We start from the raw sequence: 18,566 nt of genomic DNA on the forward strand, positions 1-18,566 counted from the left end.
TATTCATGAGGCAATTGACATCCTTGCAATTGACCTCTTTGGAGACAGTTGTGTTGAATAGACAGTGAGGTCACTGCCGACAGGACTCGTCCCTTCAATCCAAGTCAAGGCCGAACTAAATACATAGGTTCGGAGGGAGCAGGTGTCAGGTTTTCCACCAAGTGCCAGAGAATTTCCCAAAAAATCTTTCAATGAAAACCTAAAACAGTACAAGTAGACTTGGCAACAATCATACACAAGCACAGAGAAAGCTGCAACAGACAGCACTACTTTAAGTATTTGAACCCTCAGGATGGAGTTGGCAGAAGCAGTAAACCAAAATTGAAGGAGAAAGACAGACATGAGGATGCTGGGAATAGAGGGGGAAACCGTGTGCGGCTCAGCTAACTCCACATAAAGTGGGATTAATTGGGAACCATCCAATACTGCAGTTTCTTGGCAATATGAACACTTGCTTTCTTTGCATCACTTTCCAACACCAACCAGACAGACACAATTAATAGCATTTAAAAAGCATATTTTTATTTTATTTCTTTAGAACAGTTAAGGATAAACAAAACGTGAGGGAGGAGGCCAAAGGCATAATTAAACATCTGAAAGTTAAGCAGCTTTAGAATTTTGCCCAAAAATGTAAGAATACTTAAACCAGAAATTCTCACCTCAGGCTTAAAATATGGTGGGTGAGGAAGGTGGAGCGATGCTGTCCTCCGCATGGGAGAGTGGAGGACGGGCCTCGCTTCACCCTCCACGTCCCCATTGTGAATAGATTGTGTTCACATCTGGTTAGACAAAGCACGTGGATGCATTCCATCAAAACAAGTTAATCCCTTGGTCAAACTATCACAAAGCACAAGAGCGTCAAAGGCAGGCACAAAGAACCCAATGTAGCGGGTTTGTTTGTTTTAAAAACCTGTACTCAATTTGTTTCAACATGATCCTAGTTCAACGAATGAAAATAAGTTCATTGCCCAACTAAGGTCCGACCCATATCTAAAACGATTCCAAGCAGCACAAAGCTGCCAAGTATTTGAAAATGGTATTTTTGGAAGCAAATATAGAGATGGTCAAGGAAGGAATGTCTGCTGTTTATGAAAAGTAAAAGACACCATTAAACAGTGATCACCCTCTCGTTTGGAAAACTTGAGGAACCAACTCAACGTGAAGGTGGATGGGTCTTGCAAAAACGTCATCCACAGAGTGAAAAGGTTACCGTTAACGAGCCAGATTAGTCTGCAAATAATATAATCCGTCGAAGAGCTTGTTCAAAATTGGGCGAATCACAAAGCATCAATCCTTTGAATCGTTGAAAATTGTGGAGTACTGGGGAGTTCCACGAAGCCAAAGCACGACCTTATTCCCACAACGGCTGAATGGCATAAAATTTACGACTCGAGTCCAAAGTGCAAACCCAACCAAACCCATATTGGTTGGTCACTATTATAATTGAGTGCTACATGTCTGCCTTCAATCTACATGGCAGCAAATAGTCTCCAGTGGTACAAATCATGCACTCTGGTATGTGGCATATGTTTGCATGCATGCACACATAATGAGAAGGGCAACACTGGTGGAACACAGATTGGCCACAGCCGCCATACTCAAATCAGTATAAAGTATCCACAATTACCAACTATGCAGCTTTAATTTCGTCAGGCCTGCGTAGAAAGTCCCCAACAAAATGTTGACTTTTTGAAGTTAGTCAATGGCCAATGCCAAGATAAATGTCTCAACATGCATGCAACCAAAGCAAAGCTTCCAATATATTGATATTCAGCGCAAGTACAAGCTCAGAAAAACTCGACTAACCACTCATAACTGCCAATTGCTTTTTTTGACTTTCACTTCCTCCAAAACTACCAAACCATTTGCGCAATCAAGGCACAATATTACATAAGGACAATTTGTTGAGCAAAAACAGAAGAATTTTTTTATATTTTAACAAAAGCAATTTAAAGTAAATGTGCTAAATTACAGGAAAAAGGCACCTGGAATTTTTTGAGAAACAAATACACATCAATGTATGAAAAATTTGTTACTTGGTACTCTGAAAACAACTTTATGCAGAACGACTCTTTTTCACATCCCTGCCCTCAACTCTAATCACGTCCGAGCCGAGTTTTTCTGCGAGGTCTACGCAGTCAATTAATGAATCCAAGTCTTGTACCTCCATGTAAACCTTTAAACCTGCATAGGAATGGTGGTAGGAACACAAATTCAGAAGCACTAGTTATCCCCAAATATAAGACAAAAAACATCTAGTTGTTCACTCATAATGGGGGTCGTTTCCTTTATTTACGGCACAAATTCTAAAAAGGCCATTTCAATACAAAGGCTAACCAACTGAAAATCTACACAAATGAGCACCTCAAATCCAAAGGCAAAAACAACACACAAAAAAAAAAATCAAAATCTTACCTCTCAATTGGTTTCTGAGAACACCCGATGATGCTGCATACACCAATTTGTTTTTCACTGGGAGTGTGTCGTCACACCTGCAATAAACAAACCGGACTTGAAGCTATGTAGGGAATAATGAGGATGGAAATCAAACCACAGAAGAGAGAGTACTGGGGCGCCCAAACGCTCCCCGGCTAAAGTTCATCCTGAAAGCACCCACATTGTGCGGACAAACCAAGTCAAGGGCCACGTGGTCAGGAGAACCTCGTCCCTTCCGGTCACACTGTGCCTATCGGCCGGCCTCGAAGACCGAAATTGTGACTATGTCACCCTAAAAACGTTAAACAACGTGGGTGCTTCAAACCGTCAAGGCTATACAGTACAAGATATCAAGACGACTAAAAATTGTTGAAACAATATTAAAGTGATGAATGCAAGAGGCCCGGACAATATTAAATCCTAAAATGTCCCAGACAATATTATTGGCACCTTTTAGAAGTTTTTAAAAGTTTTTTTTTTGTATACAAGATCGAGGCTCATGAAAGAGCTAACATCAATCACAAAAAGACAAACGGACACACAAAATATACAATAAGACAAGATGGGGAGGGAGAGGGAAGCACACAAGTACAACAGCAGAGAACAGGGACAACGGAAGGTCCGTGGGAGATAGAGGGCTTGGGGGGAGGAGGCATGGGAAGGCTGGGGTGGGGCGGGTGTGAAAGGTATAAAACACATGGACACTGCTAGAACTTTCAGGAAAGAAAGAAGTCTTATTTTCGAAGGTGCACACGTTCTCCACGTTTTCAAAGTTAAGTCATTGATCACAATTGTATTTTGTGGAAATTGTATTTATCTTTCCGTGTGTGAACCTACAGTGTGTCCCTTGGAAGTTTGTCAGTGTTAAGCTTTCATAAATTAATCGTTTGTTTGCCGCACGTGTTGCGGCCTTGCCTCAGGCTTCCCCTGTCCCCCCGTCGAAGCTTGTTTCTTTCTTCGCTGTTTTTGCTAGGTTTTAAATTTCCCTTTCTCCCCCAAACTTCCCAGTACATCTACTCTTTCTCGAACGTTTTAACTCCCCCCACCCCACCCCCACAAAAAAAAAAAAAAAAAAAATTTATTTCCCTTTCTCCACGTGTGAAGTTGTCCCATCGTGTGATTCTGTCCAGGTGCGGTCTCGCCCCACCCCCATTATCGCCTTGCCTTCCACCTTTTCCCCTGTTCACGTGACTCGTGGTTGTTCCTCTCGGCTCCCTCTCCCCGTTGGTATTTTTGTGAATATCAGATTGTTCTTCACGGTTCTGTTTAAACTTTCCCCTGCAGTGTTTTATTCAGTGGTACATTACAACACGCTGTTTTTCTTCCTATTTAAAAGGCTCTTTTCAATTTGCTCTCCAACTCATTCCATTTCAAAAAAAAATTCAATCTCTTATAATTCTAAATCACGACATGCTCTAAATTCAAATTCATTCCACCCCTCCTCCATCGTTCTTAAACGGATCGCTAACTTGAAAATCACAACAAACCCAATTTGTTATAAATGTTCGTCTTTCATTAATCATCCACTTTCTAAACTCCCCCCTTGCCCCTCCCCTCCAAATCTCTCCCCTTGCCCCTCCCCTCTTAAACTCGCCCCTTGCCCCTCCCCTCTTAAACTCGCCCCTTCCCTCTTAAACTCGCCCCTTGACCCTCCCATTCAAAACTCCCCCCCAACCCCTCCCCTTCTAATCTCCCCCCTCCTCCTCAAAGCTGCCTCCTCCCCACTTCGTCTCCCTTCTATCTCATACCTCCACCTCCCCCAACCTTCTAATTTCCTCTGCCCCCCCCCCCCCTCAAACAACCCCTCACTGTTCCTCATCCCATCACCATCAAACATTTCATCCTCCTCATCATCCTTCCCTTTCTTGTAACTCTTCTGTAATCTCTGACACACTATCAACTGCTCTCCCTACATCCCCCTCTCATCCTTCATCTGACCCTACCCCTCCCCTCCCCTGTCCTGCACCCGATGCTCCTCCTCTCTCCTCATTAACGGTATGGACCTCAAACATCCGGGGCCTTCGCTCAAACCCGATTGATCTCTCCATTCAGGTTGCTTCTGACAATCCAGGCTTGATCTGCTTAACAGAAACTTTCCTCCTTCAAGATGTCTGATTCCTTAATATCTCTTCCTGGTTACTCGCTCCTCCGGTATGATAGACCTGAGCCTCGTCCTGGTGGTGGGGTGGCTATCTTTATCAAAAACTCTTCCTCACTCTCCTTGCACTGCCCTTTCTCCTCCTCACCCCCAGGAGTACCTCTGGCTACGGCTTCCTCTCCGCTCCCACCTTTTGTTCACATGTGTTCTGTGCCGTCCTCCAAACAGTGATGACTCCATTTACATTTCACTGTCTGACAACATGGAACAACTTCTATCCACTCAACCCAACTCTCTCTTCCTCATATGAGGTGACTTCAACTGTCATCATGCCAGCTGGTTGGGTGTGGGTTCCTCTCTCACCAGTCATGGCACCTCAGCAAAGGACTTCTGTGACTCACTGGGATTGACACAATCTGTCAATTTCCCGACCCGGATCTCAGCCAATGGAGTATCTTCTCTTCGAGACTTGGTTATGACAAACTTCCCTGCTAATGTCTGCTGCTCTTCTTCTGCTCCAATCGGTTCTTCTGATCATGTGCTTGTCAAAGTGGACATCTCTCTGGCCATTCTCAGAGAGCCTCCTCAGCGTCGACGAGTCTGGCATTTCACTCAGGCCGACTGGGACGGTCTTCAAGCAGCCATCAATCGTCATGGTACACTGAATCTTGTGGTGAGGCAGTTGCCCTGAAACAACTTGCCTTTACCTCTTGGAAGGCTAATCCAACTGAAGGCAATCTCAGTTCCTTCCACCAAGCTCAGAACAAGTGTGTGTCTACCCTCAGGAGTGCCAGGAAGCACTATCTCTCCACACTCAAGAATGAACTCTCAAACCTGTCTCCTTCCTCCAAATCCTGGTGGTGTCTGGTCAAATCCGTTTCTGGTGTTTGTTCCCCCTCCATCCCCTCTCTTACCTCAAATGGCTACAGTTGACATCGCACGTGACAAAGCCGAATGCCTCAACTCTGTGTTTGCCTCAAAATCTTTAGTCCCAAACCCATCTCTCTCTGTTCCCACCTTTCCCAGTCGAACCCAACTGCTCCTGGACTCTGTGTCCTTCTCTCCTGACAAGGTGGAGGAGTTTTTGTCTGACCTCGACTCTGATTCTGCAACTGGACCAGACGGCATCAACCCACGGGTCCTAAAATCCTGCTCTTCTGCTCTATCTCACCCTCTCTCTGTTCTTTTCACCCTCTCTTTTGCTCAACGTCATCTGCCAGCATCCTGGAAATCAGCAAACATTACCGCTTTACACAAAAGGTGCAAAAACAGATCCTTGCAACTACAGACCAATCGGCCTGCTCCCAATTATCAGCAAAGTCATGGAATCCATCATTGCTTCGGATATGAAATCTTTCCTCTTCTCCAATGGCTTGATCTCTGATCATCAATTTGGTTTCAGACCAGGTCACTCTACTCTGGACATGCTGCTTCTGCTGTCTCAACAATGGATGGAGGTCCTCAATGCCAAACAGGAAATCAGAGCTGTCTCCCTTGATATATCACGTGCCTTCGATACGGTCTGGCACCCAGCTCTGCTCACCAAACTCTCCTCCTATGGTATCCAGGGAAAACCTCCATGCATGGCTTGCGGACTTCCTCTCTGGTCGTAGTCAACGTGTGGCCCTGAATGGATTTCTCTCATCTCCCCTTCCTGTTCAGGCTGGAGTTCCCCAAGGCAGTGTTCTGGGCCCTGTGCTTTTTCTGGTCTTTATCAATGATCTCTCCGACTCTCTGGAAAATCCTCTCTATCTCTTTGCTGATGACTCCACTCTCTGCCGCTCCATTCCTCTTCCCTCAGATCGGCAGGCAGTCTGCAGCCTCCTCATTCTCTGAAGACCTGGACAAAATCACAGACTGGTCAAACAAGTGGAACATGTCTTTCAATCCTGACAAATCTCACACTCTTACTATGTCTCTCCGAAAAGATCGACTGGACAACCCTCCCATCTACTTTCTCAACAATCCTTTCCAAGAAGTTCTGTCGCTCAAGCTTTTGGGTCTCACTATCTGCCATGATCTTTCTTGGGAAAACCACATTTCCAAGCTGGCCTCCAAAGCCAGTCGCCGACTGGGCATCCTCCATCGTGCGAAGTCCTTCCTAGGCACACCTGAGCTCCTCACCACATACAAGGCTTTCATCCGCAGCTCAATGGAATACTGTTCTCCCCTATGGGCCGGTGCTCCTGCCTCACACCTAGCTCGGCTTCACGCTGTTGAAACCAAAGCTTTCAGAATCATTGCAATCTCCCGTGATGAAGCTATCTCTGAGGGCCTTTCACTCACTCTGAATGGCAGGTAGGTGGTCTTTCTGTCTTCTACCGACTCCTCTCCGGCCTTGCTCCCCCAGCTCTCTGTGCTCTTTCCCCCAAATATTCCTGCAGGTCGCACAAGATCTGCCAGCAACCCTCTGATGGTTAAACTGACGAAATCTTGGCTCTCTGCTCACCTTCACTTTTTCATTCCTCTTTTCTCCCGCCTCTGGAACAAACTCCCACACTCCCTTCAATCCCACTCCTCCCTCCAGGTCTTTAAAACAGCTGTTCACTACCATCTCTTATATTCCCCCATCCAAAACCTTGATCTTTTCCACCCCCACTAATTCCCCCCAGATCCACCTTGTTTGAAATTCCAACTTCTTTCCTGGAAGTCCTGGCAGTGTCCATATGTTTTATACCTCTCCCAGCCCCCTTCCCATGAATCCCCCCCCCCCCCCAAAGCCCTCTCCCTCCCACAGATCTCTCGATGTCCCTGCTCTCAGATGTTGTGTTTGTGTTCCTCCCCCTCTCTCCCCATCTTTTCTACCGCTCCTGATGTTATATGTTTTATGTGTCGGTTTGTCTTTCTGTGTGATTAATGTTCGCTCTTTCACGAGCCTCATTCTTGTATACAAAAAAAAAACAAAAAAAAAAACTTTTTAGATTATGAAAATTTAATAATTTTCAAAGTCAAGTTTTCAAGTCAAGTTTATGGCCGGATGCCCTTCTTGACGCCAACCCTTAGTCGCCTCTTACGATGTGTATCCCTGCGCATCGTAAGAGGCGACTTAGGGTTGGCGTCAGGAAGGGCATCCGGCCATAAAAACATTGCCTCAAACAGGGAACCATGATTGTCTAGGGGCCCGCAAGGCCTTAAATTCTTAATTTAATTAATTAATTTGTCATGAATTTGTCATGGGGCCCGGGGAAAATGGCCTTAAAAACGATCATTCATTCATTCATTCACAAAGTCAAGTTTTCAACCAGATTATCAACTACCATCACAAGGTTTTAATGCAAGCCTTAAAAAAGAAGATATAGTCAATTTATTTAAAATTAAACAAACAAAATGATTACAGCATTGAAGATATAATACAACTATTTTGTGATAAACAAAAATGTAAAAATAAATTAAACCCATAAATTGAATTCTTAGTGATAATACGGATGATATACCTTCACCTCAAGATTTAGATAAATCAAAAAAGAACGTCGTTGTCTTTGATGATTGTGTTAATGAGAGAAACCAATCGGTTATGGACAGTTACTATACAAGGGGGTGGCATTCTTCTTGTGATTGTATTTATCTCAGTCAATCATACTTTCAACTCCCTCGTCGCTCAATAAGAAACAATGCTAATACTTTTATTGTATTCAAGCTAAATTCAATAGATATAAATAATTTTTGGAGAGATAATTGTTCTACATTATGTAGTAAAAAGGAATTTGAGGGGTATATGAAACATACGGCTGGAAAATATAAATATATTGTTGTTTAAGAAGATGAGATAACAACAAACAACAACAGGCATTTTTAGGCCATTTTCCCTGCTAGAGCGGGGGTTAGCCTTGCGGTCCCCATGACGATCTTCTCCATTTTGCCCTATTTTCTGCATCTCCCCTTGTTAACCCCCTTGCCCGCATTTCTTCTTCCACCATCTTTAGCTAAGTCTTTCTCGGTCTTCCCCGTCCTCTACTTCCTTCTACATTAATTTCCATCACTCTTCTCAACCAGTCACTTTCATCCTTCCTCAACACATGACCAAACCATCTCAACCTGTTCCTCTTCACAGCATCAATCACAGGCAATATTCCCATCATCTTTCGCAATTCATCATTTGTCTTCCTCTCTCTCAACGATACTCCGCACATCCACCGAACCATTCGCATTTCCACCCTTTCCTGTCGTTAAAGAAGATGAGATACTAAACGATATTTTTTTAAATTTCATAAATAAATGAATGCCGAAGAAAAAGCAAGAAAGTTTAAGGAACATCAACAATTAGTTTCAAAAGTTGTTAAGCAACAGGAAGAGATAAAGAAGAAAGAGACAAAAACTAACTGGTGAAGAAGCCTTTGAAAGAACACAAGAGAAATTTTTTTAACTGCTTTAAAAAAACTGAACAAAAAATGATTTCGTCTACAGTTCCTGCGATAGAATATACTCCGAAAAAAAAAACTTCAAATGTTACATGATTTTAGTCAAGTGACAGAGCAAGAACTTGGAGAATTCGAACATGATGATAAAGGATTATTTCAATAACGAGAAAAGATAAATGAACCTCCTGATTACATTATGAAGGCCATTTAAAACAATGAATATCAAGCGGATGCAAAAACCAAACCGGGTCTCATACCAACAGAAGAAACAGCAATGTTTCATCTCGTTAATTAAAAGGTATTGATATTTACTGAAACTTGGAAAACGCAAAATGGACTTTGGATGCAATAATATGACAAAACCAGTGGAACTGAAAGGTGTTTACTATGGAAGGAAAACAGGTTAATCAGTCGACAAACCAACAACAACAACAACATGCATTTTAAGGCCATTTCCCTGCTAGAGCGGGGGTTAGCCTTGCGGTCCCCATGACAATCTTCTCCATTTTGCCCTATTTTCTGCATCTCTCCTTGTTAACCCCCTTGCCCGCATTTCTTCTTCCACCATCTTTAGCCGTCTTTCTCGGTCTTCCCCGTCCTCTACTTCCTTCTACATTAATTTCCATCACTCTTCTCAACCAGTCACATTCATCCTTCCTCAACCCATGACCAAACCATCTCAACCTGTTCCTCTTCACAGCATCAATCACAGGCAACATTCCCATCATCTTTCGCAATTCATCATTTGTCTTCCTCTCTCTCAACGATACTCCGCACATCCATCGAACCATTCGCATTTCCACCCTTTCCAGCCTTCGTTGCTGCTCTACGTTCATTACCCATGTCTCGCTCCCATAAATCATAACATTTCTCACACATGCAGCATACACCTTTCCCTTCAGCTTCAGCGACACTCTCCTCCTCATCAGCACGCCACTCAGTTCCCAAAACTTCTTCCATGCACATCTCACTCGAGCAACCGTTGCCGAGTCTGATCCACCTTCTCCATTCAGCATGTCTCCGAGGTAGCAAAATGTTTTCACACCTTCCAGCTTCACGCCGTCTCCAAGATCCAACTCAACATTTCCTCCATCTGCAGCTCCCTCTGTGCACACCTTACAGTTGAATGTAGCTACCACACTGGTAAATGACCCCCTCAGACCACTACATTTTTGATGAACCCATTCAGCGCACATTGTACATTGAATGGAGTACACTCCGACACCCTTCCTGCACACAGCACACGGCCACTTCCCAGTTCTTTCCACCTCACCACATGCTTTACCACTTGCCATCACCTTCGTCTTTCCGATATTCACCTTCAGACCTTTTGTCTCCATACATTCCTTCCACTTGTTCATCTTTTCCTTCAGTCCATCCATACTTTCCGCAATCAACACCAGATCATCTGCATACAACTCCCACGGTAAACCCTCCTTTACGTTCTAAGCCAGCACCTCCATCACATCTAGAAATAGTAGTGGACTTAGTACCGACCCCTGATGCACTCCCACCTTCACCTCAAACTCAGTCAGTCAGTCAAAATCAGTCGACAAACCACAAAATAATATTGTCCAGAGAGCAATCCCATAAGAAGTGACATGTCAAACAGTCCCACCCTCCACCTCAAAGTCAGTATCTGTTGTGTCCACCATTTGCACATACACAAGTCTGATAGTGGCATCAGGGATGTTCCTCCACTCATTCTGTAATGCCTGACCCAACGCAGCAACGTTGTGTGGTGGCGGGTGACGTCAGCGTACACGTCGCCCTAACTCATCCCAAAGGTGCTCGATGGAGTTTAAGTCTGGGGACAAAGCTGGCCAATTGTTAGGGTTAGGGTTAGTTGTTAGGGTTAGGGTTCGACAAAGTTGCGTTTTCAAAGTGTGTCAGGTTGCGTTTTCAAAGTGTGTCGGTATATAATGATGAATTGAGGTTCTTGAGTTCTGCTCAACCCCCTGTTAAATGAAGCCCCAGATTAATGTTTCTTCTAACAAAAGATGGAAAACAAGTAACAAGTAATATGCTTAATTCATGTTATTTCAATGACCCGTTGAACATATAAAATGAAGATGATAGAGCATTTATTGATTTACTAGACTCTGATTATAGAGTTTCTGTTGCTGGTAAAGGTAAGAAAAATGAGAAGGAGAAACACATTATTGATGATTTAAGTAAGCTTGGTTCGGGTGTTAATTTTCTTCCAAATGACCCTTCACAATTAGTTATTAGGCTATTATTGCTGTTGGGTAGAAAGAAGGCTAGAAACAACAATTGTTTAAATGAAGCGTCAGCCATTTTAGATCAGTTGATGAATAAGGAAATAATTAATAAATGTCAATACAAAGATATTTTATCACATATATAAAATGAGAAACAGTCCTAAGTTTTAATTTCACAACAAGTGATTACATGGCTTCATTCCCATACCCACTACAACTTGACCCCACAAAAGAATATGAAGCATCTTTATTGTCTATGGAAACTTATAATACCTTGTTTTATGTCACAGAGAAAAACGACAAGTTTAGTTATAATCCAGGAAGTGGATATAAAACTATAACCTTTTTTCCGGAGCTTTTTTTTTTTTTTTTTGTATGCAAGATCGAGGCTCGTTAAAGAGCTAACATTAATCACACAAAAAGTCAAACCAACACACAAAACACAAAAAATAAGGGGAGTGGCAGACAAGATGGGGAGAGAGAGGGAGAGAGGAGAGAGGGACACAAACACATTTGAGAGCAGGGACAACGGGAGAAATGTGGGAGGGGGAGGGCTTTGGGAGAGGTGGGAGAGGTATAAAACATATGAACACTGCAAGGACTTCCAGGAAAGAAGTTGGAATTAAAGAAAAAAAAAAAAGTGTATCTGGGGTGAATTAGCAGGGGTAGAAAAGATCAAGGTTTTGGATGGGGGAAGATAAGAGATGGTGGTGAACAGCTGTTTTAAAGACCTGGAGAGAGGAGTGGGATTGAAGGGAGTGGGGGAGTTTGTTCCAGAGGCGGGAGAAAAGGGGAATGAAAGAGTGAAGGTGAACAGAGCCTAGATTTTGGCAGTTTAACCATAAGAGGGTTGCAGGCAGATCCGCAAAGCTTACGAGATTTCTCAAATATCTTCTGAAATTTCTCGCCTTATTAAAGAACAAGGTGATGAACCAAAAAATATTGAAATAGATATTCAAAAACATAATTCGAAATCAACTATGAGACTCAAAAATAATTCTAAAGTTGATTTCACGTTTGATAAATTCATTCAGAGCTATTGGGTTTCTCTTCAAAAAAGATCGAGAATAACAGGACATTTTACAGTGATAATGTCATTCAAATATCCTCGGGTATAAATTCGGTATAAATTCATTGTGATTTGATTGATGGCGGTTATAACGATGGAATAAGAACAAACAATATTTTCATTCAGCGCTTACTCAACCCCGATTGGTTATAAATTCAATATGGAACCAAAGATTGCTGTCTATTTACCTGTGTCAGGAAAACCATTTCGTAAATTTTACGATAACCGATCAAGATAATCGGATGATTTCTTTCAATGATGAAATTATATCCATCAGAATTCACCTACGTGAAGTTTTTCAATAAATAACGGTTAATTTTATTTTTTTCTAATAAATAAACAATGGTTTAATAAGGAGTTTGAGAAACAAATTAATGGAAGTGGTGTAATTGTAGATTTTGCTGAAAAGCTTAAAAAGCCTTCCTGATAAAGCGATTATTAGTTGGAGCTATGCTTTTTTCTATGGCACAGGTGGGTGTAAAACTAACTAAAAGGGGAAATGGATGATATCTTTCTTATAAATAAATGGATAAATGGTTTAAACAATTTGGAAAGAATACAACATCAAATATAGAACTTGCAAAATATTGTAAAAAAAAAAACTAAAAATTGATAATGTGGTTATTTGTATGAGAGATGAATGAACAAAACTGTCTAAAAATACAAAGAATATTATTATGAATTTAGAAGATAATAATGGGAATGGGTCTCATTGGGTTTGTAGCCATAATAGTTGGGAAAATTTTATTTCAATAGTTATGGCCTTCCACCACCTCTTGAAGTAATTAACTTCTTACAGAATGGTGTTTAACATTTCAAATCCAAGACATTAATTCCAAATGTTGGTCAATTATGTTCATACGTATCTATCTATAATTCCAGTAATCTCTGTCTGTACGTCTGTACGTCTGTACGTTTGTTTGTCTGTGACCGCTGTTTCTCGACAACCACGGGTCCAATATACTTTTAACTTGCCAGGTATATTGCTGGGGACCCGAGGATGTGCCTTTTCAAGGTTTCATATTAATCGGACAATTACTTACCGAGCTATGTCCAAAAAACGATTCAACCAATCAGAGAGCAGCGAACGATCGCGTGTGCCGGCGTTGCGAATGGACCAAACCATTCCATGTAAATAGAGGGGGGGGTTCTGTGGTCGTTGCGAATGGACGAAACCATTTCATGTAAATAGAGGGGGGGGATTGTCACTGTACTCGCAAGCCGTTCGCCGTTCGCTTTGGCGTTGCGAATGGACCAAACCATTTCATGTAAATAGAGGGGGGGGATATAATTTTAGATAGATATATAGTACGGGCATATATATAGTACGGGCATGCCCTAGTTATTTCAACAACAATAATGTAAATGTTTATGCTATTATTTTAAATCTCATTTAAAAATGACTGATGTTGGAAAAGATGGGTCTATCTTTGGAGTATCCCGAGAGTTGGATATTGATTTATCAAATTATTACATAAAGGCACGGGCTGAACGACAAAAATATAATATAACAAAAAATATTAATATGAAGAATAATTATGAATTAATCAATTATCCAAACACCACAGACGACAATGACTTAGTTAGATTCAGTGATTTAACAAAATATTCGACAGCACTAACAAGTATAATTTACACTTTACAGCCACAACACCTGGTTCTCCAGACCATACACCTTTTCTTATTAAATTTAACCATCTACTTACAATTAAACTTTATGAAGAAGGGCATATAGTTAATATGAAAATTGATAAATGGGGGTATGATATGTTTGATTTAGGGTATAATTGGTTCTTTTCAATAAACTTAGAAGACCTATACGATTTTAATTGGTCTCGTAAAGACTTTTACCCGCATGGTGGGTATGAGATATGTGGAAGCACAATTTGTAAACAACAAATACACGATTTCGAGAATTAAAAAAAATGATAGCAAAGCAATGGTTTGCATGACAGAGGGAAGAAAATCAGATAAATATACAAAGTCGAGGAATACAAACCGATTTTGCAGTAGGAAGATGGGGTGGCATTTCCTGTCATAATCTTAATCTCATGTATATTACAGAAATATAAACATTGTTAATATAAAATGGCAGGAAAAAGGCTTCAAGAGAATTATAATTTTTGTATTCAGGGATACTTTTACAAGAAAAGGGGGCAAAAAATTTCATTCCTTATGAATTGGAACATAAACAGGGAAATTTTGTAATTAAGAAGTGGCCTGACAGAGCCATGTGACAAACAAGGCCACCTTCTGCCATCCATCTGGCAAATAAAATGCATCTACTTCTTCATACAGCTGTACGACTCAAATTGGCACCCCTTTTATGAACTTTTCTAGAGCATTACTTGGTTCCTCCGAAGAACACAAGTGTAGTCCAGCATGCACACGAGATTTTTCGAATGTCCCTTTTCTATTGTTTGGCATTTTCTACAAGCTATGGAATGTCCCTTCTTTTCTCGAGTTTGCTACATACTATATAAAAGGGGGCTTTTCTATGCCCCTGGTATTTTCCCCAAGAATGTCCCTTCTTTTCTGTAGTTTGACACATACCATATAAAGGGGCCTTTTCTATGCTCCTGGCATTTTCCCCAAGAATACGTTTTAAATACCAACAAAATGCATTTGTTCGTTGTACAAGACTTTATTCAAGACGATATAAAAGATTTGAAAAAGAGAAGGAAAAAATTATTCAACCCAGATGGGACTCAAACCCCCAATCCCCAGTTAGTCAACTTAAACCCATTGGGGTGGGCATTTTCCCCAAGAATCAGCGTGGCATATCTACTGGCTTGGTAGTCCCATATGTAATGGCATTGTGATGAATAGATGGACGATCCAGCCCAGTGCAACCTTGGCTGCAGCTCACCAGGATTACCAGGGAAATGGGATGACCCACCCACTGTAAAAAATATCTTCTAGACTTTGGACTATGAATGCGCTAACTTAGCTGGATCTGTACACAATTTCCTTAATTCACCGCCACCCCCTCATCCAAAACTCTAGACCTCCCCCCGCCCCCCTTATTCCTAGAAGATACTACAGGTTATGCATCTAAATCTTAAGCAATCAAAAATAATGAAAATTAAACTGTGGACATTTGCAAAACATTCCCCACAACAACAACAACAACAACATGCATTTTAAGGCCATTTTCCCTGCTAGAGCGGGGGTTAGCCTTGCGGTCCCCATGACAATCTTCTCCATTTTGCCCTATTTTCTGCATCTCTCCTTGTTAACCCCCTTGCCCGCATTTCTTCTTCCACCATCTTTAGCTAAGTCTTTCTCGGTCTTCCCCGTCCTCTACTTCCTTCTACATTAACTTCCATCACTCTTCTCAACCAGTCACTTTCATCCTTCCTCAACACATGACCAAACCATCTCAACCTGTTCCTCTTCACAGCATCAATCACAGGCAATTTTCCCATCATCTTTCGCAATTCATCATTTGTCTTCCCCTAGAAGATACTACAGGTTATGCATCTAAATCTTAAGCAATCAAAAATAATGAAAATTAAACTGTGGACATTTGCGAAACATTCCCCACAAAGTGCAGATATTTGCCAAACACTCCCCACAAAGTGCCAGCCTACAACCAACTTACCACATGATAAGCACAAGATCCTGCTTTTTGGTCAAAGTTGTCTCATATTCCACATCATACAAGACAAAGCAGCAGGAGCCTCTGTTGCGCAAAGTATTGATTAAAGTTTTATGGACATCGTCCACTGTTGTGCCGATGTCCTCCACCTTGATACAGCTCTTGTGATCAAGCTTTATTTCGTTGTCTTTGATCTCAAACAAGGCCAACTTCTGCCTATTGGCTGCATTCCTCGCAGTGTGCAACTTCATGTTATTGAAGCACTCTAAAACCTCACCATTAACTGCAACACCAGACTGCAGGAGGGTTGTGAGAGTGGGGGAGGGAGAGGTTGGGAGGAAGGACATGAAACGTTTAGCACCAGTACAAGAAAATAAAGTCCATTTATCAAAATCAAAGCCAAGTAAGTTCTTATTGAAGGGAAAAAAAATTGTGATAATCCAGAGGCATAAAGCAAGCAGAAAGCAAGAGCAAAATTAAGTGACTTCACTCCTTCAAATATAAATTCAAAGGTGAAGAAAAAAAAAAAGAAGTTTGGCTTATTGCCAATTGCTAAAAACAATTGACAACTTCAACTTTTCACAGCTCTTGCAGTTCCTCTTTTCAACAAAAATCAAGGTTCAGGAAAGAGTAAAGCGACAGTGGGGGAAGAGGCAACAAAAAAGAAGGAATGAACAAACATGTGGAAAGTAGAAAGCAAGATCCGAATGAAGACAGTTTTGAATATTGCCCAGAACAAACCCAGCACGAAAATACAAGTGAATATATATTCAACAATTGCATTATAAAGGAAGAGCAATCAGAGATTGCAGACCCTCACCAGGACGTGTTTAGTGGTTAAGGCTTTTGTGTTCAAACAAATATGGCAGCGAAGCCACATGACCGATGGCGTCTTTTTTCCTCCACCAATTTATCCCTAGATGATGCTCAAGAAATTTCATCTTGATCGGATGAAGTTTTGTACTCGTCAAATTATGGCGTAATAATGGAGGCACCAATGACATCATCATTAACATCTTTTATTCCACATGGAGAGTTCTTTACAATGAGCAATGGCTCAATTTTTTTCTATGCAGCACTTTGAGATATAAAGGTGCAAAGTTTTTCAGTTTTCAAAAGATGGCGCCATACCACGTGACCTATGACAATATCAGCATAAAAAAAATTACACAGGGTAGAGTTGCACCTATGGTGAAAATTTTCTGTCAATCGGACCAACGGTTGCAGAGGAAAATCATATTTATTCTGTGCGGACAAACAAACAGATAAAGAGACAAACAAAATGATTCAAATGCAATACCCTCTCGTCAGGCAAGGTTAAATATCTTACCCCGAAACACACAAGCCCCTTATAGTTTAGTTAGTGATCACTATCAAACCAGAGTCAATCAGCGTAGCACACAGCCATTATGGCAGCATTATAATCACCCGATACACATGCCACACCCACTAATGCTGCTATTTGAGACATATTGTGAAGGCAAATCATTTTCTAGTCTTCAAGTATGTAAATCAATTTAAATAAAGGTTTAAAGAGGTTTGAAGCACACAAAAAAAATTGTTGGTTTTACTGCCACATTCCTAGTCTATTACATCACCTTATCTAACATGATGCAGCAGTTATTCGTGCCTGTTGTATGGACAATGTGTCCATTATGACATCTTTAAACACAGTAATCTTCCTGTTTGGAATAGTTTTAAATTCGGTTTGATTGTCAGGCAGGCAGAGTGAAAGACAATTATCTGCACATGTGAGATGGGGCCAAATTCTGAGCCAATGTATGGTAAAACGACAGACCTGTCTTCATATTCATGACACAACATTCAATTTTAACAAGTTGTCGCTCGATCATAAACTGATGATCAAACTGAGAGACATGAACGAATTACTTGGCACCACTTTTGGCTTCATGAGCACAGGGTAAAAAGTAACTGAACAGATCAATATTCAGAGCGTCCAAGGCAACCACAGCCTCGTTCAACATACAGGGATGACAATTGTACAAACAACCAGGGGATTGTATTCGATCGTTTGGGAGGGGTAGAGAACAAGAACCCTATTATGGTTGGCCTTGCAACATCATGCAGCTATGACATGTCCTTTGCCAAAATTTTCTCTGAAATGAAGTCAAGTCAATTTAGATGCTCGAGACACAATTGCAGGATATTCATTCATTCATTTTGGTTGATTGAACTCATTAAACACAGGACAAGGCAGTCCGAAGACTGAAATTTGTCAAGTTCACAATCATAATATTTCATAAAACTTACAAATGCATATGAAAATAATAATCATCATATAAAATTAGTATTAATGAACATATGTAAACTAATGCTCTGTCCCCGCTGAACCATTCACAACCACATATGCCATATCATTAGTTATCCCTATGAAATATGATGATCCACAAAACAAAGACAGGAAATAGTAGAATCTTTATTTAGACAAGATTTATGTATATAAAAATTGTAAGCAGTCCCATTGGCACAAAGTACATTTTTGCAAATATAACATGAGCCAGGCAGAGACGAGGCTCCCGAGTTGAAGATTTCAGTTGAAAATAAGCAAATAACTACTAATTCTATTCTATAACTACTATACAAACTACTATACATCCATAACCATAACCAAATAGATTTCCTTCTCCGAACTTGCACAAATGCCAAATGCTTGCTTTTGTAGCACAATGGCCATTCAAGAAACACCACAGAAGTGATGTCATGTTGGACTAAAGGCTAACTAGCCCCAAAGCCAATGCACAACATGGATTGGTGGAATCAA

The 18,566-nt window shown here is 41.1% G+C and overlaps 1 protein-coding gene across 2 annotated transcripts in view; it reads right to left on the reverse strand.

Annotated features, from left to right (window-relative positions):
- Positions 1-500: 500 nt before the first annotated feature.
- The window catches only part of LOC137432145 (cofilin-2), a 72,011-nt gene continuing 53,945 nt past the window's right edge, over positions 501-18,566 (reverse strand). For both annotated transcript variants that reach the window (XM_068123859.2, XM_078781229.1), the window contains 3 exons: positions 15,788-16,080; positions 2,416-2,492; positions 501-2,184 (listed from right to left, as the gene is read on the reverse strand). In XM_068123859.2, the coding sequence (XP_067979960.1) occupies positions 2,057-2,184; positions 2,416-2,492; positions 15,788-16,080 (498 nt within the window). In that variant the 3' untranslated portion in view covers positions 501-2,056. The remainder of the gene's footprint in view (positions 2,185-2,415; positions 2,493-15,787; positions 16,081-18,566) is intronic.

This window comes from Myxine glutinosa, chromosome 1 (genome assembly GCF_964187855.1).
Source record: "Myxine glutinosa chromosome 1, kmMyxGlut1.1, whole genome shotgun sequence".
NCBI classification, from domain to species: domain Eukaryota; kingdom Metazoa; phylum Chordata; class Myxini; order Myxiniformes; family Myxinidae; genus Myxine; species Myxine glutinosa.